The 26,307-nt window shown below is 38.8% G+C and overlaps 1 protein-coding gene across 3 annotated transcripts in view; it reads right to left on the bottom strand.

Moving 5' to 3' along the window:
- Positions 1–3,850: 3,850 nt before the first annotated feature.
- The window catches only part of trmt1 (tRNA methyltransferase 1), a 36,753-nt gene continuing 14,296 nt past the window's right edge, over positions 3,851–26,307 (bottom strand). Inside the window, exons 1-16 of one of the 3 annotated variants that reach the window (XM_042485108.1) lie at positions 21,719–21,889; positions 19,537–19,923; positions 16,876–17,065; positions 14,413–14,600; positions 13,806–13,921; positions 12,099–12,211; positions 9,984–10,132; positions 9,485–9,568; positions 9,048–9,117; positions 8,674–8,808; positions 8,430–8,515; positions 7,410–7,518; positions 7,163–7,239; positions 6,913–7,032; positions 6,155–6,269; positions 3,851–4,175 (exon numbers count right to left, since the gene is read on the bottom strand). In XM_042485108.1, coding sequence (XP_042341042.1) covers positions 4,101–4,175; positions 6,155–6,269; positions 6,913–7,032; positions 7,163–7,239; positions 7,410–7,518; positions 8,430–8,515; positions 8,674–8,808; positions 9,048–9,117; positions 9,485–9,568; positions 9,984–10,132; positions 12,099–12,211; positions 13,806–13,921; positions 14,413–14,600; positions 16,876–17,065; positions 19,537–19,910 — 2,001 coding nt within the window. In that variant the 5' untranslated portion in view covers positions 19,911–19,923; positions 21,719–21,889 and the 3' untranslated portion in view covers positions 3,851–4,100. Of the gene's footprint in view, positions 4,176–6,154; positions 6,270–6,312; positions 6,779–6,852; positions 7,033–7,162; positions 7,240–7,409; positions 7,519–8,429; positions 8,516–8,673; positions 8,809–9,047; positions 9,118–9,484; positions 9,569–9,983; positions 10,133–12,098; positions 12,212–13,805; positions 13,922–14,412; positions 14,601–16,875; positions 17,066–19,536; positions 19,924–21,718; positions 21,890–26,307 lie in introns of those variants that run through there. The other 2 variants (XM_042485109.1, XR_006105789.1) reach the window with 2 other exon arrangements.

The following is a 26,307-nucleotide window of genomic DNA, read 5'->3' as shown; positions in this document are numbered from 1 at the left end:
CTAAATATGTCATTGAATAGTATGTCGAAAAAGTTATAATGTAGTATAACGAAAAATTACATAGTATAGCCAATCACAAGGTCATGCGTATCACGTAAGACAAAGTCATAGTGAAGTACGTCGAAAAAAGTGAAAGCATGTCAACAAAGTCACAGTATAGTACATTAAAAAAAAATTGTAAAAAGCATGTCAAAATAAGAGTGGAGAAATATTATAGTATAGTACGGTGGTCAACAACCTTTACTTTAAAAAGAGCAATTTTTGGCCAAAAAAAAATAAAAAATCTGTCTAGAGCCACAAAACATATTTGATACTTAAAATGAAGGTAAAACAACACATTTAGTCAAAATTAGCCCATCAATATTATTTATGGGTCCATATGAGCATTCACTCATGTGTTTTAGCACTATTTATTATTTTTTGTTACATGAACTTTGCAGCGTTGCTGGTAAAAATGAACAGATCTCTCTGTGCGATGTTAGCCTCTCTTTCGTGATTCAGGACCGCCCACCACGGTCAAAAAAAGCACCAAGGTCACAGAAACATGACGCATATTTTAGTTATGAAATGCTAATACATTTTCATATTTGGTGTACAGGCTACATATTTTTGCAATTGAAAAAAATGCAAGAGTAATTTAGGCCTAAAACAATAATAAAATTGAATGATCGCTATTCATTTCCACATCATTTTTCGTCAGAGACACAGGAGCCACTGGAGAGGGGCTAACGAGCTGCATGTGGCTCCAGAGCCACGGCTTGCCCACCCTGGTGTAGTAGGTCAAAAAAAATCATGGTATAGAAGGCCTTAAAAAATAAAATAAAAGCGTAAACTTTACAGGAAATGTGCGACACCTTGTTGTAGCTCTAACCTCGACCTCTAACCCCTGTTGGAGAATCTGTGTTAAAAAAAAAAGCACTCGACTCACCAAAGATGACAACCGGACAGCCGAATGTTGGTGAAAGCGTCTCGTGTGTCAGCGCTCTGGCAGGAAGCCGCCGCCGCTGCGCTGCGGTGACGGACGGAGCGCTCGGCTGCTGGCTGAGGGTCGTGTTGAGTTTCAGCTGTAGATGGAGGAGAGGAGGGTGAACGCAGAAAGACACGTCTGAATTCTTCCAGGGTGGTAATCACTGCTCCATTACAGTCAACTTAACGATAAAGACTATTTCCCTGCAGGGACCAATCAAGCAGGCGGTGAAATATAATGAGTCATAAACGCATTGTTGTGGTTCGGAGCTTTGATAGTAAACTGCGGGGTGTTTTAGCAGCTCAGCAAGGCTCATTTTCTAAGAGGTTGAATTAATTTGTTTCACTTTGCTGTTTGCTATCGTAGAAATAATGTCTCTTTTTGTTATTTTTCACGTGCTGTGTCTGTTTTGCAGAAGAGAGGCCCCTGCTGAAGAATTTCCAAGAGCGCTCCGTGTGGGATGTGACCTTGAGGCCGATGGAGATCCGAACCTTCCTGCTCAGAGTCAGCCTCAGATAGCCATCAGACACCTCGCCTTGACGACTAATTTGGGATGCGATTTTAATCAATTTAAGTTCCCGTGGCCTCTCGCTTGTGTTTGACTCGATCAAGCGAGGACAATTTTACAATTTTACACCACTTAGAAAATTTACGAGAAAGTTTTAAAAGGGTTTCTGTTTACTAAAGAAAAGGAGGCTGTTCGCTCATGACTTGATTTCTGCCCACGAGACTAAATCAGCCCCGGGGCCAGACGTGCCTGAGCTGTGATTCCACAAACATGTCAAGATCCGGTTTGCTCTACTTGGAACAACAATATAAACCGGATCTGAAGATGTTTTTGGAAAGCCTGCTGTGAGTTTGAATTTCTGAAAACCAAGAAAGCGAGTGTGTTTTCCTCGTGGCCGTCCAAAAAGAAACAAAGGCACCGTTATTTGCCAATTAGTGACACTGACGGACAGCACATGACTCTTTTCAGACAGAATGCACAGAATTTGCTGAAGCTGCCTTTTGTACTGCACACATGAATAGCACCACATCCCTCAAAAGTGACCCTGCAACTTTTTTTTAGCCCTAAAACTGACTTTTTTAGAATAATTTTCTTCCAATCAAACACAAAAACAATGGTGCCAACTTGTACTGACTGCCTGACTGTGCAATAAGTGTGACCTTTGTATTTCTGCCAATATGTATATAGTTTGAACATGATTTTATACTGATCATCAAGCAGCTGATAATAAAGTCTTATCATTCTTACTTTGTGTTAATCTGTACGTTATTTTTACAGCTACACATCCACCAAAGTCGCCTCAAAATCGATAAAAGGTTTTGAAGTTTGAAGTTGGTAAAATGTTCTAACTGGTTTCATTTAAACACCAGACAGGTATACCCAATTTTACAACTAAGTTAACTTAACTAGCAGCCAAAAATAAAAAGGACTTTTACATGTGCAAAATTAAGATTTTAGTCAATCTTCTTCATGTTGCCGAAACTAAAACTGCTGAAAAACTAAACTAAAACTGCTACCCATCGGATTTCAGTCAGGGTTATTTGTTTAGTAATCTGCAGAGGTCTTTTCGTCTCTAAAACAAACATCAGGTGATTTAAACAGGTAAAAGCATTATTAAAGGCATTATTAAATGTCTGTTTTTCAGACATTTAAGATTTGATAAGAGCACCCTGGTGACACACAAAAAACAAAAAAAAAAAACTCACCAAATCCGTCTGATGAAAGTTACCTGAGGAAGAACAGAAGAAAACAGTTAAGGTACAAGGTAGATTTACTGTCATTTTTCTCAAATGTGGTTTAAGAAGAAATGAAATTGAAGGTGATCCTAAATCCTGCAACATCTTTTTGGTGTCGAAGGAGTTAGTTGAGGACTCTCACAGTCTGGGAAAAGAAGCTGCTCTGCAGTCTGGTGGTTCGGCAGCAGATACTTCTGTATCCAGATGGCAGCAGGGTGAACAGACTGTGGCTGCTGTCTTTCAGTATCCTTTGGGCTCTGTGCAGACACCTCACTTCACCGAGGTCGCTGATGCTCTGTCGATGGGAACCAGTGATGTTCTGGGCAGTTTTAATCACCCGCTGTAGAGCTTCCTGTCCTGGGCCGTGCACGAACCATGATGATGTTTGCAGTCAGTGTGCTTTCTATCGCTCCTCTGTGGAAGTAAACCAGGATCTTGCTCTGGAATTTAGCCTTCCTAAGTTTCTGTAGGCGGTAGAGCCTTTTCTGTGCTTTTCTCAGTGATAGTAATTCCAAGGAGCCTTCAGCTGTTCACCTGCTCCACCTCAGCTCCACTGATGTACACAGGGGTGTGTGTCTGCCTCCTTTCTAAAATCAACAATCAGCTCCTTGGTTTGACTGATGTTGAGCTGTAGGTTGTTCTCTGTGTAATACCGCCGATGATGGTGGCGTCGTCCGCGTACTTCACGATAGAGTTCTCCTGATGTCTGAGTGCAGTGTACAGTGTGAACAGGAGGGGGCTGACCTGAGCAAACTGGCTTTATTTGTTTCAAAAACATGGAAAATGGTCAAATATGCAATGAAAGAATAAATGATCCCAAAAAAACAAAGAAATGATCCGGGGAAAGTGCTTAAAAATTATAATAATTCTGATACCTAATTTCAAATATCTATTAGAATTTTAACAATTTCCCTTTTTTCTTTCACTGATGTACATTTTTCCCCTCAATTTAAAAAACAATTTTCTACATCTACTCATTTCTTGCTCTTTCATTGATCTTTTCTAAGTAGTTCATTGCCTTTTTCCTGTGTTTTGTAAAAAACAAATCACACAAATTTGCTCGGGGTTCAAAGATCAATACTTGTGTGAGGCGTCTGAAAGCAGCCCAAGAAAAGTGATGATGCTCCAGGTTTCAAAGGGTTATAGTCAGCGTGAGGACTTTATTGGACTGAAACAGTCAAATAACAAAACATCCTAAAACAAAAAAGCTCCAGCATTACAACTGAATAAAACATGTTTTGTGTGATGACAGTATTTAGCTTTTTAGTCTCTTTCCAAATACAGTCTGATTGTAGTTCATCACACACACTTCATCCAGGCTGCACTGGGCCATGCAAACTGCAGAAATAAATTTATTTTTTTTAAAAACCGTAAAATTAACTTAAGAGAGTCATTCCATTTTCTCTTCGTTGGTCGGCTCCGGGTCGTGGGAGTAGCAGCATTTTTCTCCGTGTGTGCATGTTCCCTGAAAAACACACAATAAAAACATAAATAACAATACTCAGACAGGTTGACATTATGTCAAATAGCCGAAGGAATATTTTGGCTGCGGAGGGTGAAAGCGCTCCAGTTCTCTGGCCGAAAACCAGCAGTGAGTGGCCTCCTGCCAAAGCAGCTGATGGAGACGACTAATTCACCAGCACGATTCTACGGTTTCATTTCCCACCCAGGAAATGAAGACTTTGAGAGGGTAATTAGTGTTAAAAAATGTCTCTGTCTGTAATTCTGAGACTTTGCTGCCAATATTTTCATAAAAAACATGAGCTGAAATGATGCTGGGCTGCTTTTACTGTTCTCATAACATAAATGTCCAAATTTATGACAAAATATAAAATGCTGAACATGCAGAAAAAGTCCTGACGAATGGCAATAATCCCTGTATCATAAAAAATACATGTTATACATTGCTGCAGCTGGTATTGAATTTTATATTTTAAAAGATTTAGTACAGTATGTCATAATTGTTTTATTTAATAAAGTCATAGTAAAGAATGTCATACTGTTTTTCTATACAAAAAGTCATGGTGTGTCATAATTTTGGATATTGTATTTTGTATTGTCATAATGTTTAATGAAAAAAGTCATAATATAAGTCACATTTTTTACTTTAAAAAAAGTCATAGTTTAGCATGTCACATTTTTTATTTAAAAAAATGACGTGGTATAGGATATCATAATTTCCTGTTATAAAAAAGTCATATCGTTATTTTAAAAAATACTTTTTAATTTAAAAAATCAAAGTATAGTATGCCATACTTTAAATTAAAAAAGGTTTTTTTTTTAATTAAAAAAGTCATAGTACAATATGCCATTTTTTTAAATTAAAAGGTCATAGCATAGTAAATCAGAGATTTTTAAACATTAGGTCATAGTATAGTATGCCATAATCTTTTAATTTAAAACAAAAGTCATGGTATAGTATGTGATCATTTCTGAATTAAAAAACAGTCAGTGTAGTGTGTCACATTTATATCATATGTGATGGTATAGTATGTAATCTTTAAAATAAAAATAGTCATAATGTAGTAGTATATCATTTTTATTTTTTATTATTTATTTTTTTATTTTTTTAAAGTTCATACTATAGTAGTTCCAAAAAAAAATTCTGCAGTCAGAGTAAAGTGTCAGTTTTTGAGTTTTTTTGAAAGTCCAGTTGCTGATGGTATAGCACCTAAAATCGCCTGATCTGGATGACAGAAAATCTGAACCAACAGCTTTAAAACTCGTCAAGTCTTTGTAAAAACTTACATTGTTTGGGACTTTTCAGGGAAATACGACATCATAAGAAGCAACAGTGATAAAGGTAAAAGAAACGAACATGGTGTTCTGCTACATATCGTGTGTTTAAAGCAACTTTCCACTTTTTTATCATCGATACATAAAACTGTGTTGATTCAACCAACAGCTGACTGACTACAGCGGCTCTGAACAGTGCACCCTGTAGGCAGAGGCTTTTTTTTTTTCCTAGAGTGGAAGTGAGGACTTCTGAATAATTCAGAAGTACTGAATGAAGTCTGGTGTCATTACAGTTTTATCCTCCAGCACAGAAGCGATGGGATCATTTCAGGTATGAAGCAACAAAGTCTTCATGTGTCTTCCACTGCTGTTCGAGGAAAGAAATGAGTCAGGTTTGACTTTTCCAGGAAAAAACGCTTTTCTACAAATAAAACAAAACACTGGGTTGTTATTTCCAAGGAAACAGCTTTTGTTACGCAGAAAGTAAACTGCAGCGAATTAACTTCAGGATAAGTTAATTTAGGAGAAAATAAAGGCATAAAGACGTCAGAGATCCTAATCCGGATTCTCAGGCTATGTTTAGGAAGAGCAGCGCTGTGGCACGTTTTCAGATTCCTCTCCCTCAGAGGCTGAAGATAATTCTTCTCGTGGATACTTGTGTAAAATAAACGTGACGTGATGTGCGCAGCTGCCTGCAGGTGGACTGACCTGTCTGAACCTCTTGCAGGGAAAGTTCTTGAGCTCAGAGGAGTCTGTGATGTGGTTTTTTCTCTTGTTCTGGCACTTCTTCCTCTTGTCCTGCAGGTCAGCGGCGATACCGCCACTGGAGGAGAGAGAGGAGAGAACAAAAGGTTAGAGAGGGATGGAGGGAACGAGGAAGGAGAAGAAGATGCAGTAAAATGGAATAAAATGAAGGTGTAAAGGAGGAAAAAAATTATATGGAGAAACAACATGTGCAAGGAGCGAATTAACCTGAATTCACAGCTTTATTTTCTAAAATACCAAACTAGCAGTAGTTCAAGTGTTTACTTCTGGTGTCTATTAGTCTGTTAAAAATCCATGAACATACTTTTGGATGTGCTTTGATCTGTGTTCAGGTACATAACTATAAACTGTGAAATACATTTTCCTTTGTGATTTCAGCTTGACATCTAAATTGTAATGCTTTGGTGCATCACTTTTCAAACATTTACTGCTAATTATTTCTCATTTTCAGACAAATTTTATGATTTGGGGCTTGCAGTTGCAGTGATCAAAGTTTAAGACATTTTCTAGAATTGCAGCTGCAGTCTCGTTTTAACACATTAAAAAAGGTGTTTTATCTGTGATCTGCCTCAAAATGATGTCTGCTTGTTGTACGTGTGTGTGTGTGTGTGTGTGTGTGTGTGTGTGTGTGTGTGTGTGTGTGTGTGTGTGTGTGTGTGTGTGTGTGTGTGTCCTGGGAATATGGAGGCTGTGTTGGTCACCCGGCTTTGGCTCGAGCTTTGGGTCCCCAGAAGGCCTGCGGGTTCTCCTGGAAGCGGGTCAGGTGGCGTTTACGGGACTGAGGGTTGGCGTCCTCCCTCACAGTGAAGCAGGCTTCTGAGCTACGAAAACAGGTGTCACAAGTAATTGTAATTTTAGGAGAAAATCGTATGATGCATGTATGCATTCTCAGCGAGTACCATTCCTCTGATGCTGTGGGCCTGATGAACTGGTCTGAGTCTGTGGTCTCACCTGGGCTCAGTGGAGAGGATCTTGAAGGCGGGGCTCGTCTCTGACAGCTTCTCCCTCTTCACAGGATTGGCCTTCTCCTGTGGCGACGACCAATCCAACACACACGTGAGTAAAAATGACGCTTCAGATTATGTTTTTATGGACTGAATGGACTCTGGCAGCGGTAAATTCAGACTGGAGGGTTCAGACTTTGTAAAAATAGCTATCGTAGTTGCTGTTTGTGGTAAAAACTTTCAGTGCGGTTTACCCAGCATCTCATGATGTCCCAGAGGGCTGCAGGAGGAGCGTCTGTCTTGATGGCGTTCTTACAGGCGTGAGAGAGGGAAACCCTGTGACCAGCATGGAGGAGAGCAGACCTGCAGAGACATGGAGGGACATGTCCTCTCATTCATTCATGCAGCTTATTTATAGACCAGATTTCTTTCTTTTTCAGACATTTTTTACACTTAGAAAAACCCACAGTCCAAAAATATCGTGGTTCTGTTCTGCGCTAATGTTTAATTTAACCAATAACAGTATTTCTAACATGTTAAATATAAAAAAAAATAACCCTTAGGGCCTGTTTAATATCACACACACTCATATCGCTCTGTGCACAAAATGCATTTTTCAAAATCAAGTTCAAATATTATATATTAATATTATTTTCTGCATTCATTAAGTTAAATTTTTTAACCAATATCAGTCCTTATCACAAATATCAAATATTAATCAATTGTCAGATGCTAAGCAGGTTTTTTTATTATCACAGCCTGGGATATGTCAATGCTTTGATAGTGACAGAGCACCTAGTGGAAATATTATAGCATGTATTTTCTCCATATGCCAAATATGGTAAAAATGACATCATCAGGCAGAAAATAGTAAAAATGACAAATGCAAAGGCAAAAGCCCAAAATGACGCCCAGAAATAACACAATGCGTGTTTTTATACTTTGATGGCTGTGGGATAAAAAAAATGCAGTTTGAATGGGTTTGATTGGTGCATTTTCTTCAGTTAAGAGTATAAATGTAACAACTGTGTTCACACAGTATATTTTACACTTATTGTAGGAGCTGCGAAATCTGGAAATTCCAAGATTAAACAAAAACACACAATCTTGCCTAAATTTATGCTTTATGGATGAACATAGCCAAAATTATCAAAAACTGAAGAATGAAAAGCCTGTGAAATGTGGCAAACAGTCCCTAAGGGTTAACAATTGGTTTACAACACTGTATACGTTTTTGCGTGTGTGTGTGTGTGTGTGTGTGTGTGTGTGTTTACCTAAACTGAAGCAGGGGTGGAGTATTGCAGTGTATCGTGCTGCTCAGACTGTCCACAGTGTAATAAAGAGGCACATCTTCCAACTCCTAAAACAAACAGCGTATCACAGTGTGAAAAGTCAGACTTTATTTTTGAATGTATTTTTCTCACAAAGTGAAGTTACCTGAAACATTAAACCGCACCCACATTACAATAACAGAAGATAAAGACATAAGGAGAGCGTACATAAAGGGTAAATGAATACCTCCGTCACCATGCTGAGCATGCCCTCAATGCGTTTAGACGTCCCAAATCTGGACGGGTTCCCCGACACGGCAGACAAAACCTTCTGGACAAATGCCATGTCGTGGATGGGCTCCGCCCAGATCGGACCCCCGAGCTACAGAGAGGACACACACACGCTTCAGCTGGTGTGTGTGTGTTTGCACAGTCATAAATACCAACAAGCTTTCAGAGCTGAAACCTAAAAACTTTCAAATTCTGAAAACAAATTTACAGAAAACCATAAAAAAGAACATATAAGCAAGCTGTATATGTGTGAATGTAAATACACAACAATCCAAGTTTACATCATGTGTTACGGTGTGTGTGCATGTGTGAGTGTTGTGTGTGTTTCACCTGATGTCTCTGTCCACAGTGCTCACACTCTGGTCCAACTGGAGGTCCGGTGGCAGCAGAATATTTCATACTGAAATCACAGCAGCTTTATCTTTACTGCACACGCTGACATAACTCAGCTTTCACAACTTTATTAACAAGAAAGCCGAAATACATGTAAATATTCTTACAGTAGAGTCTATAGTGATTCTGTCAGACTGTTCTTAGGTTACTTAGCTGCCTATATGCTGATGGAGCAAAAGCAGCAGCAGTTTAAAAGAAGTCATCAAATTTAGACTCTGAGGAGCAAATGTTGATATTTCCCTGTAACGTTTTATCCTTGATGTCTCAAACCATCTGCAAAAAGGCCACATTTTTATTTTAAGCAAAGTCTATTGCAGATGAGTTTTCATTTCACATAAAAAACAGCACAAAGATTCAGTTTTTCGACATCTTACTGTTTCCCGTTGCTTGTTCTCCTGCCCATTCTCTGTAAGTAAAAAGACCCGCAGCCGACGCAGTTGTACACCAGAGCCTGTTTACTGCAACACAGAGGGGAAAAAAACATTTAAATATAGTTTTGTTTGTGTGTTTAACCACCGAGCATGTGTGTATGTGAGCATGAAGACTACGAAATGTACATATAAAGTCAGGCACGCTAACAGTACAACCTGTTTTTAAACTGTAACAACACTCTTCATTCTCATTTCTCTTCACAATTCTTCTAAATAATAACAATTACATTTTATACATGTTTTTAATATTTTTCATTTTCTTTATCTCACAGAGTTCTGCTGCTGCCTCTGTTTTTAGTATTTGTTGCTGCAGTGACCTAGTTTCAGGATCATTCAACTTTCATCATATATCCTTTGTGTGTGTGTGTGTGTGTGTGTGTGTGTGTGCGCGCGTGTGTGCGCATGTGTGTGTGTGTGTGTGTGTGTGTGTGTGTGTGTGTACCTGGCTGAATTTTTGACTTTGACCTGTCCTGTGAAGACTCGTACAAAGACCCTGATGTAGAAGTCGACGCTGACGGACAGCAGGGGCTGGATGTATCGCTGGTACACGCCGGCCCTCTGGTCCAAACTGTGGAGGATGATACGGAGAGCCTGCAGGGCGTAAAAACGAAAGAGAAACACACACATTCCTTTTTTGAATTATGGGAAATGTCTGAAAAGTCTGATCTTTTTTTTTGCACAATTTAAAGCACTAAATAAACATAAACCATGTGAGTAAAGATAATATTCTCCTGGTCTCGCTCATAATGGAATCCTTCTTCTCATACTGAAGTCCAGCTTATCACAACAATTTGTGTGTGCAAGACATAAATACATTCAGCTTGTACTAACATAAAGCTATTATTTGTTAAGAAAAAGCATGCAGAACTTTTAAAACATTTTAAACTTTGCAGGGAGGGAGGAAACAAGAAGGAACAGCCACAGTGAGCTGCAGCTGAAGAGCTGCAGGCGACAGGCTTCACACCTCCGACTCCTCAGCAAGGTGAATAACTTAACTCTGCCCTGCTGTTGTGTGAAAAACTCCTCGCACCGTGCACAGCATAAAATCAGACCGTCACTGCTCACGGCATGATATGAAAAGGGCAATTATTGACCGACTTCTTTATTAAAACAACATGAGTTTGTTTGGCTGTTTTGTAAACACAAGCATCACTTTCTCTTCTGTTGTATGTCTAAATTAGAATTACCGCCTCACAGCTATACGCATCCATGAACCAATCAAGCTGCACTTTTATTTCATATCCACCTCTGTGAAAACATGGACTCTGCACACACATCAATTCACTATCTGGAAAAATGTCTCCCTTTCTCCTCCTGAGACACGACGTTGAAAAGCATCCAAAAAAAAGCGTTTTTGGAGAATATTATATTGTCACAGTGAAGTTCATCTTTTACCTTTAAGATTAAAAAAATGTCATCACTTCATCGTTTTATCCTACTAGATATTTTTGAGAAATTCTGTCATAATTAGCATATGACTTGCTGAATTACAGACAAAAATATGTTTTACAAGGTCACCGTGACCTTGACCTTTGACCACCAAATTCTAATCAGTCCTTTCCTGAGCCCAAGTGGACGTTTGCGACAGGGTTGAGGACGCTAACGAAAATGAGACAGACACAAGGTCACAGTAACCTTTACCTTTGATCGAAAGTCTAGGGTCCAGGTGAAGAAAGGAAGAAATCCTCTCAAGGTGTTCTTGAGATATTGCATTCACAAAAATGAGAATGTTTCAAGGTCACAGTGACCTTTGACAACCAAAATCTAATGAGTTCATTACTGAGTCTAGGTGGACTAGGTGACTTGACCTTTAACCTCTAATATCAAATAATTTCATCAAGGTTGATTGGACGTTTGTGCCATATTTAAATAATTTTCCTCAAGGTGTTTTTGAGATATTGCAGTTACAAGAAAGAGACAGACAAGGTCACAGAAACATTTGACCTATGACTACCAAAATCTAGTCAGGTCATCATTGAGTCCAAGTGGACATTTGCGTCAAATTTGAAGAAATTCCCCCGAAGTGTTCTACTTAGGGACGGACAAATGGACACACGGCTTTTGCTGAATCGGAGGCATAAAAACTACCTGCACAAAAGGTGTTTGCTGCCCCCAGAACTCCTCTCGTATTAAACCACCCTCACTTATACCACCAGTAACACGGGTGTCACCAGCTCAACAAGGACCGAAATCTCAAGGATTATAACTTTAACAGACGCCAGAAGCTGCAAAATGTCATCAGTTTAAAGGGTTTTTCCTCGTGCTTTCGACCCGGGTGAATAAAAGTCTTCTGGTAAGTATAAGAAATTCAAGAAACACACACAGAAATCTCTGTTCACCAACTTGTAGCCTGAGGCCAGAATCCATGACAACATCTACTGTGTTTCTGCAAGACACACACACACACACACGCACACATACTGTACGCACTGTTTCAGAAAAGATCAAGACATTAATTTATTTTTAATTCAAACACAGTGACATGTCTGTGCATGAACGTGCATGTGGTTTCTCTGTGTGTGTGTGTGTGTGTGTGTGTGTGTGCGCGCACGCTCACCATCTCATGGCAGTATTTAGCTTTGATTGAGACTGAACCGTATTTGCTGTAGCAGGTCTCCCCGCTGTTTCCTGCCATCACCGCCATGTCTGTACACGTTACACACAACAGACCTGAGGGAGAGAAGCAAATAGACGGTGAGTCAGCAAAGATGAAGACAAGAAAATACAAAAGACTTCCTTTAACACACCGGTCACATACAGTAAAGTAGCTCTTAGTGTTTGTTTTGAGCCCCACACGGCGGGTGGAGCTCTTTAAATCGGGGCCGTTCAGACGGTGTCACATCAGCTGTCAAATGTGGACGTCATTCATTGTGCTGTCCCATAAAGCAAATTCATCTTGAGACCCAAGTGGGATAAAACCAAACAAACACGATCTGACCTACTTCTGACTCAACTGTCAACTTTATTTAATGTATTTTTTTTGAAAAGTCGTGAAACATAAAATGTGATTTGAGCTCATCTCCCTCACTGAGTGAAACCAAATGAATGTCAACTGAATCCAAAAAGAAAAGGAGTAAAATAACGTCTTTCAGGGGTGGATTAGTATATATTGAGCAAAGTATAACGGAAACATAATCATGGGCATGCTTCATGCTTTAATCTTAAAAAGAAAGGAAGTGTAATTTATCTTTTTTTTTTTTTAAATCCATCAATAAATCAAACTAATACATAAAGACCACAGAGGTCAATCTTATATAATGAGATTTTTTTTTATTACAGTTTCCAGTTTTGTTACACAGATATGTCACCCATATTTATCAACCTGATTGCTCAGTAATCATTTTTCTTTTGTTTTCATTTATGTAGTTTTTTTCATAGAGGAAGCAGTGAAACATGTTGGCGAGTCCAGCTGACCCTGGACTAAATGCTCTCTACTGTTTAGGAAGCAGGTTGCATTGTTTCTGATTTCTTAAAGTATGTCTCCCAAAAGTGATTAAACGTCAGAAAAACTCTAAAAACCAAACATTTTTTCCATAAAAAATCCCTTTTGCCTTAAAAAAACTTTGATGTAACCACACGCCATTGTGTAGTTCAATATGCTTCAGTCTACAAATACGTAAATTAGCCCCCGCTTTTATCGCCACCCAACCTTCAGCTGCAGCTCATTTTTACCTGCTCGCCTTCCAATAATTCTGTAACATCATTTTAAATATGTAATTATGACAATTTGGGGTTTTTCTATTTTTTTCTTTTTCCCCTCAACGTTTTCTTTAGCTTTTTGAAAATAATTTTCTAGTTTCTTTCAATTTGCAGAACATTTTTTACCAAGTCACTCATTGCCTTTTCCCCCCATGTTTTAGAAAAAAATCACAATTTGCTCTGAATTCAAAGGTTAAAATACTTGTGAAAGGCATCTGAAAGCAACACAAGGACACTGCTTCAGTTTTCAGTGGGTTAAAAATTAATAATAAACTTTATTTTCATTGGAGGGGGTCTTTAATTTGGGCAAACTGCGAGTCTCCGGGACAGGATGTTCTCCTCTGTTCTAAGCCAGGAACACACCAGACCCTTTAAAATCCTGACTGCATAAAGCTCTGCGCTGTATGTTGCATTTAACATCAGACTTTAACAGATGACAATAGCAGACAATCACGCTCTTATTTGGAGCATGACAATAAACCACAAAATTACTCAAGCAGGCCCAGAGACAGAGGAAAGATTTGCAGAGAAGTTGGTTGAATTATTGACGGAGTGAACGACCCACCTCCCTCACTGACAGCCTGCACAGCGGCATCCAAGAAGGAAGCAGGGCTCCCGTAGGGATCCAGATCGATTACATCATAACGCTCCTTCTTCCCTCGCATCTCATACATCAGCATACTTCAGAAAAAATAAAAAAAGGGAGAGGAGAGAAAAGAAATATTAGACAGATCCATGAGCACGGAAAGTAATTTAAAAATGGAACAGAGAGGGATGGAGAAAAGAGGAGCAGAAACAAGATGAGTCAAGGACCGTTAGAAAAGAAGAGTGGATTAGTTCAGAGAAGAAAGAGGAGAAACGACTGAAGAAGATATAAGAAGAGAGGCATGAAGACGAGCAGGCCAAAGAAAGAAAAGGCAGAGCGGCGCAAATGAAAGAAAAGGGACAAAAGAGTTGATAAAAGAAAGAAAGCACAGGCACATGAATGAAGGAGATGAGGAGCAGAGGATGAACTGAACAAGAGGTCAGAGGTGAAGAGTGGAGAGGAATGAAGATGAGAGATGAAATGAATAAACACAAGAGGAGGAGGAGGAGGAGGAACAGACGGATCAGCGAGGCCGATAAATAACCAGCCGGCAGCAAAGAAACCTGAATGTGCTGAGTAATCGTACCTGGCGTCCCTGCAGCTGGCCTGGAGCAGGTGGCTCACTCCGTTGTACTGGGCGTTCCTGGCGATCAGCGCCGCGGCCTTGGTGGAGAAGTCGTTGGCGGTGACGCTCTGTAGGCCCGGGACTTCCAGCGCGAAACGCACCGAGCGCAAACCGGACGCCGCCAGACCTTCCAGCACGCGCAGACCAGACTGAAACGAAGCGAACAATCTTAAAGCTGCATGAGCTGATTTTTGGCCACTCGAGGGCAGCGAAAACAGCACGTAAACACAACGCTGACTACGTTTAAATGCACAGCAACATTCAACTATTCAGTCCCTCCTGGATGTTGCGATCACAGCAATTAATGCAAATTCAACCAATCTCCATGAATTCTGCACATTCTGAAGGCAAGAAGAAGGCAATGAGTGACCTAGAAAGAATTGACCCAAAACTTTGACCCCCCAAAAATTGCAAAAATTAAATAAATAGGAGGAAAAAAGCACAAACACACAAGAAAATGACTTGGAGAAAATGTTCTTTAAAATAATTATGTAAAATATGTTTGAATATATACTTAACATAATTTAAGATATAGTTTGGAAAATTTCCCTTAAAAGTAATTTTCTTCATTGTTTTTTTTTTTTTGCAATATACCGAGCGCTTCTTGCCAAGTAGCTCATTGCCTTTATTTCTGCATTTTCATAAGAGAACAAGCCCATTTGCTCAGTGTTCGAAGGTTTAATACTTGTGAAGGCGTCTTAACGCAGCACAAAAATAGTGATGCTGATCCAGGATGACTGGATTTGACTATTAAAACTGGTCAAATCTAATTTATTGTTGACTTGTGCACAGCATATTGACTCGCTCAGCCTCTCCTTTCCGTGCTCACTATCTACCAGATGTCAGTCGCTGCTGCCGTTCTGTTGCCTCGTGCTAACAGGGCTGAGAGAGCAGGGGAAGAGCTGCTCGCAGAGACAGTCCTTCAGTGCTGCTTCCAACAGCAGCTGATTGTTGGTGGTTGCTCTTGCGGTTCAGAAGCTGTAGATATTCAGCTATGACATTCGTTTTTACCCCTAATCACTGGCTGGATGTTTTTATCTTTAACAGACTTAAGAGAACTGAAACTAAAACAGCAAATAACAAATCGGATAGTCACATAAACAATGGCTAATCATTAAACAACACGATAAAACTCGTCTTTACTGCTATCTAATGGCATTATTTCAAGAATAATGAAATCCTTCAAACTTTTAAAAACTGATCTAATAACCTCTCTACCACTTGGGGCCACCAGAGTGTGAAATTACCTGCTGCAACATTAACATAAGTCATTTGATGGAAGCTCTTATCCAAACTGCTTCACGCTGGCATCAGTGTGTGTATTTTTAGAAAGGGAAACCCCAGAGGGACTCCAACCACTAACCCTCGACAGTGTGAGTACCTCGCTCCGAGCTGCAGAACGACACGCACAGACTCACAATGCTGAATTTGTCAAGGAAATTATAATTTATTCATTTTCAGCCTGGCTTAACTTCCTTTAATCTTCAGTTTTGCTCCATATTTATGTTTATCATATGTCTAGTTAGCTAATTTTTAATTGCACTGTTAAATAAATCCAACAAACAGGGTTTATATACATTTTTACCAATAAATTTACATGACTTTTCCGTGACTCTGAGGCAAATTTTTAAGACCATTCATACTCTGAAACAACCACCAATATTTCTAATCGATTATTTTTCATTACTATAGCTTTTTTAAAAGTGTATTATGTTAAACAATAATGAATCATAACAGGATTAGAACTGAATATTTAAAAATAACTAAGGGAATGTTTGTTATTTATTAGAGGGGAGGTGGTGGTGCAAAAAGAGGGAGGCATGTCGAGTTTTTTTGTTTTTTTTTTAAAACGGGAGGAATCTGTGTTTTTTTTTACTTTAGGGAGAGGGAACTACAACTTTAAATGGCACGTTTTATTTTTAAAAATCTGGCCTTTTTGGGGGTGGTGATTTTTAAAGAAACCATGCCTTCCACACATGCAGGCCCTAAATTTTAACTGCAATGTTAAAATCTAACAGAGATCTTCCTTATGTATTTTCAACTTTTTTTTTTTTTTAAATGCGTGATAAAGATCTCTGTTCGATCGAAACATTACACAATTACAATTTATTGGGATCTTTCAAAACAGTGTGCAGATCTTTTGTTTGACTCCTGCCTTGGTTTATATTTTGATCCAGCACCTGTAAAAGTCTTTTGGATGTGCCTGCCCTCCACCTCTCATGTTTCCTTAAAAATCACCAAAATTACACTCTTTATAACAGCCAGAGACCAAAACACAGAACATATTCTTGGATTTTCAAATTTCGACGGTCCTTGATCACATCATACAAGCAAGCAAATAAAACAAAATTCCACCTAAAAAGAACATTTAGTTTTCAAAAACTTTTCCAGGCCTGAAAATTGCTATATGCATGACTTACGTACCTCACATTTCTCCCCCACTGTTGCAGTAACAGCTGGCTCCTCTGCTCCATTTTTCTCCTCCGTCTGTGCATCGGCCTCATTCGTCTCCTCTGACAGAGAGACCACCATCCGCTCCTTCTCTCCTGGCACCAGCACCTTCACCCCACGCTGAGCCAGCAGATCTCTGGCAAACTCTGTGATCACAGCACATCTAGGGAGAGAAAATAATTTCTTATATATAAACATGTACTGTATATATCAGGATGAGGTAAATAACAGAGCTTGCTAAATAATCATGACATTTTCTTTCATCCAAAACACAAGTTTGTATTTAATTTTGCACAAAATTTAAGACACTAATCTGCTCTGCCGCTGGTTTAAAATCACAATATTATGGTGCAGGCTCTTGTGTTGGAGGGGTAGATGTGCCCCTGCGTTTTAATATAAAACATTCAAAGCATGAGCAGCACGCTGTGAGTGATGGAGTGAATGTGTAAAACACTACTGTGATCATGCAATTCAAATCAGGGAGGGCCGGGCCGGCGGAGTAAAATATGGCTGCAGAATCAAAAATATGATATGTGAGACTGAATGAAAATGTCTTCTCCTGCTGACAGTAAATGCTTTCTACCACCGACCCTGTTGGGTGTTCAGTCTTGTCTGCTGTTTTGTAGTTTATTATAATAGTTTATTAATTTCTTACACTGCACTGTAACTCTTATTTTTGTATTTTGTACATACTTTGGTAATTTTTTAATGGGATTTTTAACTGCATTTATATGTCCTTTTATAATGTGTTTCTTTTGCACTTTGTCTCGATGCTTTTGAATATTTTATGTATGTGTTATATGAATAAACCTGCCTTGCCTTTGCGAAATATTTTTAAAAACTCAGAAACAGATTTTGATAAATACTTAAAGATTAGCTGGGTTTTGGTCCACATGCCGTCACCATGAGGCCACTGATCATTTATGTTCTTGTGCGATGTGAATGCAAAATGTATTCCGTCTGGATTTCCTGCAAAAATCTGATGACATTGTGCATATCATCGTGAATTAAAAGTCAAGCTTGTAGATTTGGGGCATCTTTTCCGTTAAATTGTATACAGTATCTATAACTATGTTTTCATTAGTTCATAATTCCCTAAAAGTAAGTTGCTGTGTCTTTCGTTACCTTAGATCTAGACGAGTCTGCCCTGTTGTTTCTACAGTAGCCCAGAACGGACAAACCAAACACTGGCTCTGGATAGGGCCATTTGCGATTTCCCGTTGGCCACTGAAGTTCTTAAACACACTTCGATCACAGTAGAAGTTTCACTTCTGCAACCTCACCGCTAGATGCCCCTAAATCTTCACACAGGACCTTTAAACTGACATTAAGCTCCAGTAGGAAACTTTTTTAGCAAGTGTGACAAAAAGTTATTTTTTATGACCGTCACTAAATCTTGACAGTAAAACATGAGGCAGATAATCTGTGATAAAAAATCATGCTCCTCTGCCTTAGCATATTACTCCTAATGGCATTTACAAGAATCACAAAGACAACCGTTCAGAGGCGAGGAACCATTTGTGCGCCGTTAATATTATCAGGGACAAAATTTGCAGATGAAAGAAAGGTAATAAAACAGAATGTAATGCAATGTATGCTTTAGAAATACTCATTATATATCATAAGGTTTCAAACTGCAATAATATTGAGAATCGTGATAATATTGTATCGTGGACCCCCTGGTGTCTCCCGCCAAGCAGCAGTATGAAACTTTTACACTATTGCTCGATTCAATACATTCAGGCCAAATTCAGGCTTACATGATGGACCTGACCAGCTTATGGTGGCTAAAGCTAATGTTAGTACACTTATACTGAATATTGCTGTTCAACAGGCTGCTGCTTTTACACTAAATTTAGCATTTATTATGAACTTTTTTTAACGGTTCTACTAAATCGTTATAAAATAATAAATTGTTGTACTTGGCAGAGGTATGAGCTCTGTTTTTACAACCTAACATGTTCTCAGAAAGAAAAATGTTGACTTCCCAAAGATTTGTTTCTCTATAAAAAATAAATACACTGAAATTTACTATTGAATCATGTAAAATGACATTTATCTTCACTGTACTGCGTTACTTAGATCTAAAGGAGACTCGTGATTGTAGTGTTAAGCCTTTGCAACCTGAGAAAACTAGTTTGATTTCTTTCAAAAAATATGGAGATGAAAATGTGAAACTAAACAAGAAGTAACCCAAAAATTTGCAAGAAATTAAAAAGAAAATTGCCTGAAAGTAACAACAAAAGGTGTATAAAAAAATTGCCTAAAAGATAAAAAAAATATATATATAATAGTAAATGAATACTTTTTTTCTGTAACCTAATTCTAAATATATAATTATTATTATAAATACAGTTTCTTGAAATTTTCTCCTAAATGTTTGATAATTTTCTTTTACTATCTCTTTTTGCAATTTGCTTAACATTTCATGCCAAGTTGCTTTTGCCTTTTTTTCTCCATATTTCTGAAAGACACCAAACCAATTTGCTCACATTTCGGAGGTTTAAATAGTTGTGAAAGGCGTCTGAACACAGCTCAAGAACACAAAGAAAACTGATGTGACGGCAGTCCGGGTTTCAATGTGTTTAGCACCGATGTGTCTTCGAGGTAAAGACCAAAGATGTTTATGCTTACGTCAGATCTCTGTTAAACTCCTGGACTGGGTTGTAAAACACCTCATTAGCACTGGGAAACAAGATGGACGCCTTGCCCTCTTTGACCACCGTCTCCCCGGGCAACAGTCCCACAGAAGGCGTCTGCTCCTTGTCTGCGTCCGTTGGTGCCAGGCTCGAATCTTCTGCGGCAGGTGTTTGAGGAGGCTTGCTGGCGGGAACCTCTGGGGCAGTTTTCAGGAGCTCCATGGATGTCAGTCCTCTGCTGGCAGCAGCAGCAGCAGCAGCAGCACTGCCGAATCTCCACAGAAGAGTCTGTCTGGCAGAAAGGGTGCAGGGAAGGTGCAGATGACGGAGATGATGACGGGGAAACAGGCGAGCTGTCCGCACCAGCATAGAGGTACACGGTCTGAAAAAAAAGGACAGATGACGCATCTGAATGCTACAAAATGTTTGGAGTAAATTTGTCCAGTTGTTTTTAAATCTAATGAAGAACACATATGACACTGAATTTCTGAAACACTGTTTCACATTTCACACTTTAAAAAAGAAGAAAAAAGTAATCAATTTGTTTTTTACCACACAAAAAACAAAAATTTTTGACAAGGATTTCTAATTTCTTTTTATTTAATTTTTAAATTTTGCAATTTTTTTATTATCATAGAATTGTGACAAATATACACTGAGGCTGATAGTTTTCACTAGAGATTGTACTACATTTGTAATAACATATGTTTTATATTTCTGGATGTCATTCTGGAGTTTTGCTTTAGACTTTGCAATTTTTCCTATTTTCTAGCTGATAACATCATTTTTACCATATTTGGCACATGAAGAAAATACAAGCTATTTCCACTAGATGCACTGTCACGATCAATTTTGCTGCTAATAATTGACATATCCCAGGCCGCAATAATCAAAAAATAATAATAATTTAGTTAGCATGTAGTATTTTGAAAATAGTTACTTTCATGTTTTTTGGGGGGGGGGGGGGTTTAAAACATAGTGGCATCGTGACAAAATATAACATTTTATAAAATTTATAATTAGGACTGATGTTTAAAAATAGACTAATGAAATGAAAACAATGAAAGCAGAAAATAATATTAATAAAAAAATTAAGTAATAAAGGTTTATATTATAAACCCTATAATTAATATAATATAATTTCATATTTATGATTAGGACTGCTGTTTGGTAAAATATTAACTCAATGACAGTAAAAAAATTATTGTATGATATTTTTTAAAGCTTAATTTTGAAAAGTGCATTTTGTGCGCAAAACAATACTAGTCTGTGTAACATTAATGTAAGCCCTAGGGGTTAACCCTTTGAAACCTGAGCACATTGGCTTGATTTCTTTCAAAAACATGGAAAGAGGTTACAGGCTATGACTTAAAAGAAAATTACATGAAATTTAGAACAAAAAGAAAAGTAAAAGGTCAAAAAAGGGGGGGGGGGGGGGGGGGGGGGGGGGCTTTAAAAAAGGTAACAAAACAATAAATAAATATTATTATAATAATAACAACAAATGGAAATATACATTTCTGGACATTTTCCCTGTTTTTTTAAAACATTTTTACTAACTTCTAATAGTGCCTGTCTCTTTTTTTAAAATTAATTTTCAGGTCATTTTTTTGGTCACCTTTTCCTAATTTCTTGTAGTTTATGGGACATTTCTTTCCAAGTAGCTCAGTACCTTTTAGCCATGTTTTGAAAATAAATCAATCCAATTTGCACAAGTTTCAAAGGTTTAAATGCATGTGAACGGCGTCTGAAAGCAGCACTAGAAAGCTGTCGTCGTTACAGGTTTCTAAGGGTTAAACCAAATGAAAAATACAACCATTTAAAGTTAAATGTCCCTCCTATAAGCCCCAGCGCTTCATACATTATCTGGCATGCCTCCACTGTTTTCCACCACCAGTTTTCCTCTCATAAATAACGAACAGTCCCTAGCATATAGAGGCAAACCAGGGATTAAATAGGTCTAATCTGATCTGTAGCTTTAGCTTCGCGTCTTCCCATAAAACAACAGTTAGTCAACATGTCGATTAATTGAAGCCAAACTGTTTTAACTTTGACCAAAGTGGCAAAACGAAAAGTTTAACTTTTAAACAAAACAGAAATGACGCGTAAAGCTACTTCTAACCTGCTAAATTGTTAGCTTGTTTGCTAGCTATGCTAATCCACGTAAACAGATTTACCGGTGGCGCCTCCCTCGTGGCGGACACTGCTTTCCTAAATTTGTCAGCGAGTTTTAGTTTAAAGTCGAAGCGGGGGGTTGTATGGTGACTGTTTCCTCGTCGGTGTGTGTTTCCAGCTCACTTTCACGTTAGCGCATGTGAGCAGCCATGTTTTTAGCGTCCCTACGGAAGCCCGCGCGGCCAAGAGAGGGGTAAAAAAGCGATCGCGCTGCCCGCCCCTCCGGCAGAGACGGTGTAACGTGAGGACAAGAGGGAGAGGGTCGATCAGTCAGCCGCTGCACACACACACTGCTGGCCTAGTTTCCCCGCAGTGAACATGTGAGGAGACTGGAAAACACATCAGGCCGCTTTCATGAATAATCTAATTTAATCTCACCGTGCCTGAAGTTGGTGATGCATTCAGATGAAAAGGCTAAACATAGCCTATGGATTAACCAAAATACCCCAGACCTATGATGTGAGGATAAAAACTGCCTCAGAGAAAAGAAGGTCGGTGCAGGTCAGAGCTGAGCAGCTCAGGCTGTAGACAGGAGCTGTAAAGTGAATTTAGGCTGTATGATGCAGTTTAAGGACAATAACAATAATAATAATAATAACAATAAAAATAATTTGTACAACACTTTTCATACATAAAATGCAGCTCAGAGTGGTGTACATGCACATGGTGTACAGGGTGCTGAAATTTTAAACATAACAACATATAGAAATATATAATAAAAAAATAAGATAAAATAAAAAAAAACAAAACCATTATACCGAACTGGATACCATAACTATGGTAATAAGTTGCAGACAGGCAAGAGGTGAGAAAAATAAGAAATATTAATATAAAAGAAATATTAAACAGCAAGAGTCAAAACAGTAAACATGCACAAAAAGCATATGAAAAAGGGAGTTCAGGGGTCTTTGGCACTTTTGTTAGGAAATTTTGAGCACTGTAACCCTCAATTTAATTTTTATGCACCATTTTGTTTCTTTTCTGTATGTAAATGTATTTTACTAGAGCAAAGTAAAAGTCCTCTTGTTCACACTACACTAGGTAAACACCTGGCAGACCTATATCAGCCTCACTAGGGGCTGGTTCCAGGCAAGCCTGAGCCAGCCCTTACTATAAGCTTATCAATGAAGAAATTGCTCTTAAATACTACAAACTAGTCCTACTTTTTAGGCTCATTGTGTGTTAAATATGACGTATTTTCGGCATCAGTTATGAAAATATAGAGCAGGTGTGTCAAAGATGTGGCATGGCGGGTCAAAACTAGCCCAATCTAGCAAACTGGATGACTCATCTCCTCAGGATTCATTTTTTTGTCGACAAGCTGTCCATTGCCTTTTTCCAGTGATTGCAAAAGAAACCACTATTCTCAGGTCCCAGAGGTTTAAATGCTCTGAAAAGGCATAAACAAAACTCATGTTGATCCAGGTTCCAAAGGGTTAAAACAACATTGGTGGAATCCTATGGCTTAGGCACTGCCAAAACTGTTTTTATTAGTAACTGGCTTGTAAGGGTGGGGATAACTTTGTCTGCTTCTTCCTCCATTTCAGTTTGGTGTGGTGATGGCAGCATTATTACACAGGAGTGAAATGTATGGAAAAATGCACATATAATGACACAGAGATGTAGACAGACTAAATGTGGAAAAACTGAGGCATCTTGTTGAAATTGCATTTATTTTTAGAAAGACATCTCAGGCTGTTCATCGTCTGTTTTGTATGTTTTAGGAATGTAGACTGCCTATTTGCACTAAAAGAAAAGAAAACATTTGAGGTGTTGTTATTTATATGTTATTACACAATGGTTTTACTGGTCCAGAGAGATCAATTTGGACTGTATGTATTATTATTATTACTATTATTACTATTATTAGTAGTAACATTATTATTATTATTATTGTTGTTACTATTATTAATATTATAAAAATCTTCAGGTAATTTTCTTGTACTTTTTACTTATGTCTTGCTAATTTTGGCGTATTTTCTTCTTTCATTGCTCATTGCCTTCTGCCCAATTTTTTCAAAGAAGATCAAGCCAATTCACTAAGGTCTCAAAGGGTTAAAAAAAAAAAAAAACAACCTGTAAAATCACACCCTCTATTATAGCCAGAAACTTAGAAACACGGTTATTTATGATGGAGGGAGGGTCATGTATTTTCCCCCATAAAATAAAATTATGAAATAAAATAAGTTTCACGTCAGCCACCCCCTACTCTGATAAATAAAGTACAGTCCCTTACTTAAAAAAGAAAAATACAAATAATTGAAAAAATGAGAGTGGTGGTGTGGGTGTTGGGGGCTGAGTATTTCTAAAATGCTGGCTGCAACCTTAATGTGATTGAGTATATATATTTTTAACAATATTGCTACATTTAAATGATGAGAATGCTTCCACCACCGATTCACAAATAACAGCCTATTTCTGTGATAAATGCATGACCTACACTGAAAAGCAATATAGTATTTCACACTAACTGTCACATCATCTACCACCACGCTGTTTTATTTAGCAGTTTGCACCCATTTCCCCATAAAATAGGACATGGATGAATGTGGGTGAGAATAGAAAAAAAAACAATCTGCCTCTACTGTATGCACACAAGCCTGAACATCTGGATGGGGGCGCTGTGACAATAAATGCCCAGAGAGCGTGGCGCTATACATCTGACACAGGAGAATTATAGAGTTAATAGTATTTGGCATGACAGAGAGAGGGAGCGGGGAGCGCAGTGCCGTGCCTGAATGCAGTCTCATCCTGTTTAGTATTCACTGTGCGCAGCGCCTGGAGGCCCCGGAGGGCTCACCTGCCCGGAGTCTAGACGTACTATCACACACACAAGACAGCGGGATCGAACCGGCGGCACCCGCCTGGACGGTGTCGGTCAGGAGGGACTCGGTTGTTCCACCACCCGAGGGAGAGGACAGCCCGGTGAGTAGTGAGAGAGAGTGGGCTGAGTGGGTGGACTGGTGGGTGGGGCTCAGACAGTCGGGTCGGCTGGGGACGCTGCCTGTCTACCTGCCTGCAGCGGCGCGTGGGCTCAAGACAGTAATCCGTTACTCCCTCTAATGTAATCTCATTACTTCTGGTTGTAAGATCTGTTTTGTTACGTTACTCGTTACATTAAATGGACGTTAAAATTATAATTTCTAGGATGGATTCAAAATAAAATAATATAGAAAAATAGGATCTAAAAAGAAATATCATAAACAGATACATGACAAATTAAATAAAATAGAATAAAATTTAAAAAAAAAAAATTAGCATTATTTTCAGACTTACTGGATAAAAACAATACTCCCACGTGCAATAAAACTTCAGCTTTTCTGCCATAACTAATCCAAATTATTGTAAACAAATCTATTATTATCGTTATTAATACTATTATAACATATTTCATGTGCTCTAAGGTCAATTTTTTTCCGTAACTCATCCAAATTATTGTGAATAATGATAAATAAAAATAAAATAACTGTAACAATACTACCACCACCAATAATAACAATAATAGTCCAAAATAAACATTCTTTTTTAGACTGACTAGATAAAAACAATATTTCCACGTGCATCAAAGTCAACTTTACTGCCATAACTCACCCAAATTATCGTTCACGTGCCAAGTTATTTATAGTAGTGCTGAGGAAAACACATTCAATTTGGATGTGAGCCAATAATTTCCTTTCAACCATGCTATTAAAGTGATTTGGTAATAAACGTATGGATTTAATGAAGTCTGTTGTTATAACCACCAAGGTAAAGTCACATTTGCTTACATTGTTACACTTGCAAAGCTTTATTAAGTCTATAGTTTAAATTGGGAAAAAATGTTTTACGGGGGATGCTTAAGTATGGTAATAGACCTATAGTAACTATTTCTGTTTTATACATCAATGGGAAGCAGTCCAGTTCGCCCACCACATTAACATAGGCTACTCATTATTGGTATACAGTCCATAAGGTGCAGTGTTAACGCGTTGCAGCACTGGCAAAAGTACCGAGACGACACCGACTGTCTGCCTCCCCATCTGTCTGTCTGTCTACCTGTCTGTCTGTCTATCCGATCGGTAGCTCTGCGATCTGTCTGCAACCCCTGGGAGAGTCAAAAAAATCCCCGCTCTGCTCCTCTGCGTCCCCCTCCTCGATAGCTCTGCGCTCTTCCCCCTGCGCCTGCATGTGCGGGTGCGTGCGTGTAGTATGTATGTGTATGCATGAATTGTGTGCGGGTTCACAGCTTATACAGTCACAATGAATGGCTGCCTGTAGCGAGGCGGAGGGAGACACTAGACCGCTTATTTCGCGCTGGCCCTCCATTGAAACACTTTCCAGCGGATCGCAGCCGAGGGGGTGAGTTGAGCACGGCGGGTCAGTGAGGACAACGGTTCGGGCTCGGCCGGCTAGACGGGTCGGTGAAAGCTCTGGACTGTGTGTATCCGTGTGTGTGTGTGTGTGTGTGTGTGTGTGTGTGTGTGCGCGCGCGCGCGCGCGCGCGCGGGGTGCTTTCTTGAATTTGGATGCATTGAGGGGTGGTGTATGGTCTGCGGCTGTGTGTTTAAGTGAAGCTATTGTTATTTTATTGTTTTTTTTTTGGGTGGTAAAG

This window comes from Plectropomus leopardus, chromosome 4, assembly GCF_008729295.1.
Source record: "Plectropomus leopardus isolate mb chromosome 4, YSFRI_Pleo_2.0, whole genome shotgun sequence".
NCBI classification, from domain to species: domain Eukaryota; kingdom Metazoa; phylum Chordata; class Actinopteri; order Perciformes; family Serranidae; genus Plectropomus; species Plectropomus leopardus.
Note: the sequence above shows the minus strand (reverse complement) of the source record. Positions and strands in the feature narration are given on the sequence as shown.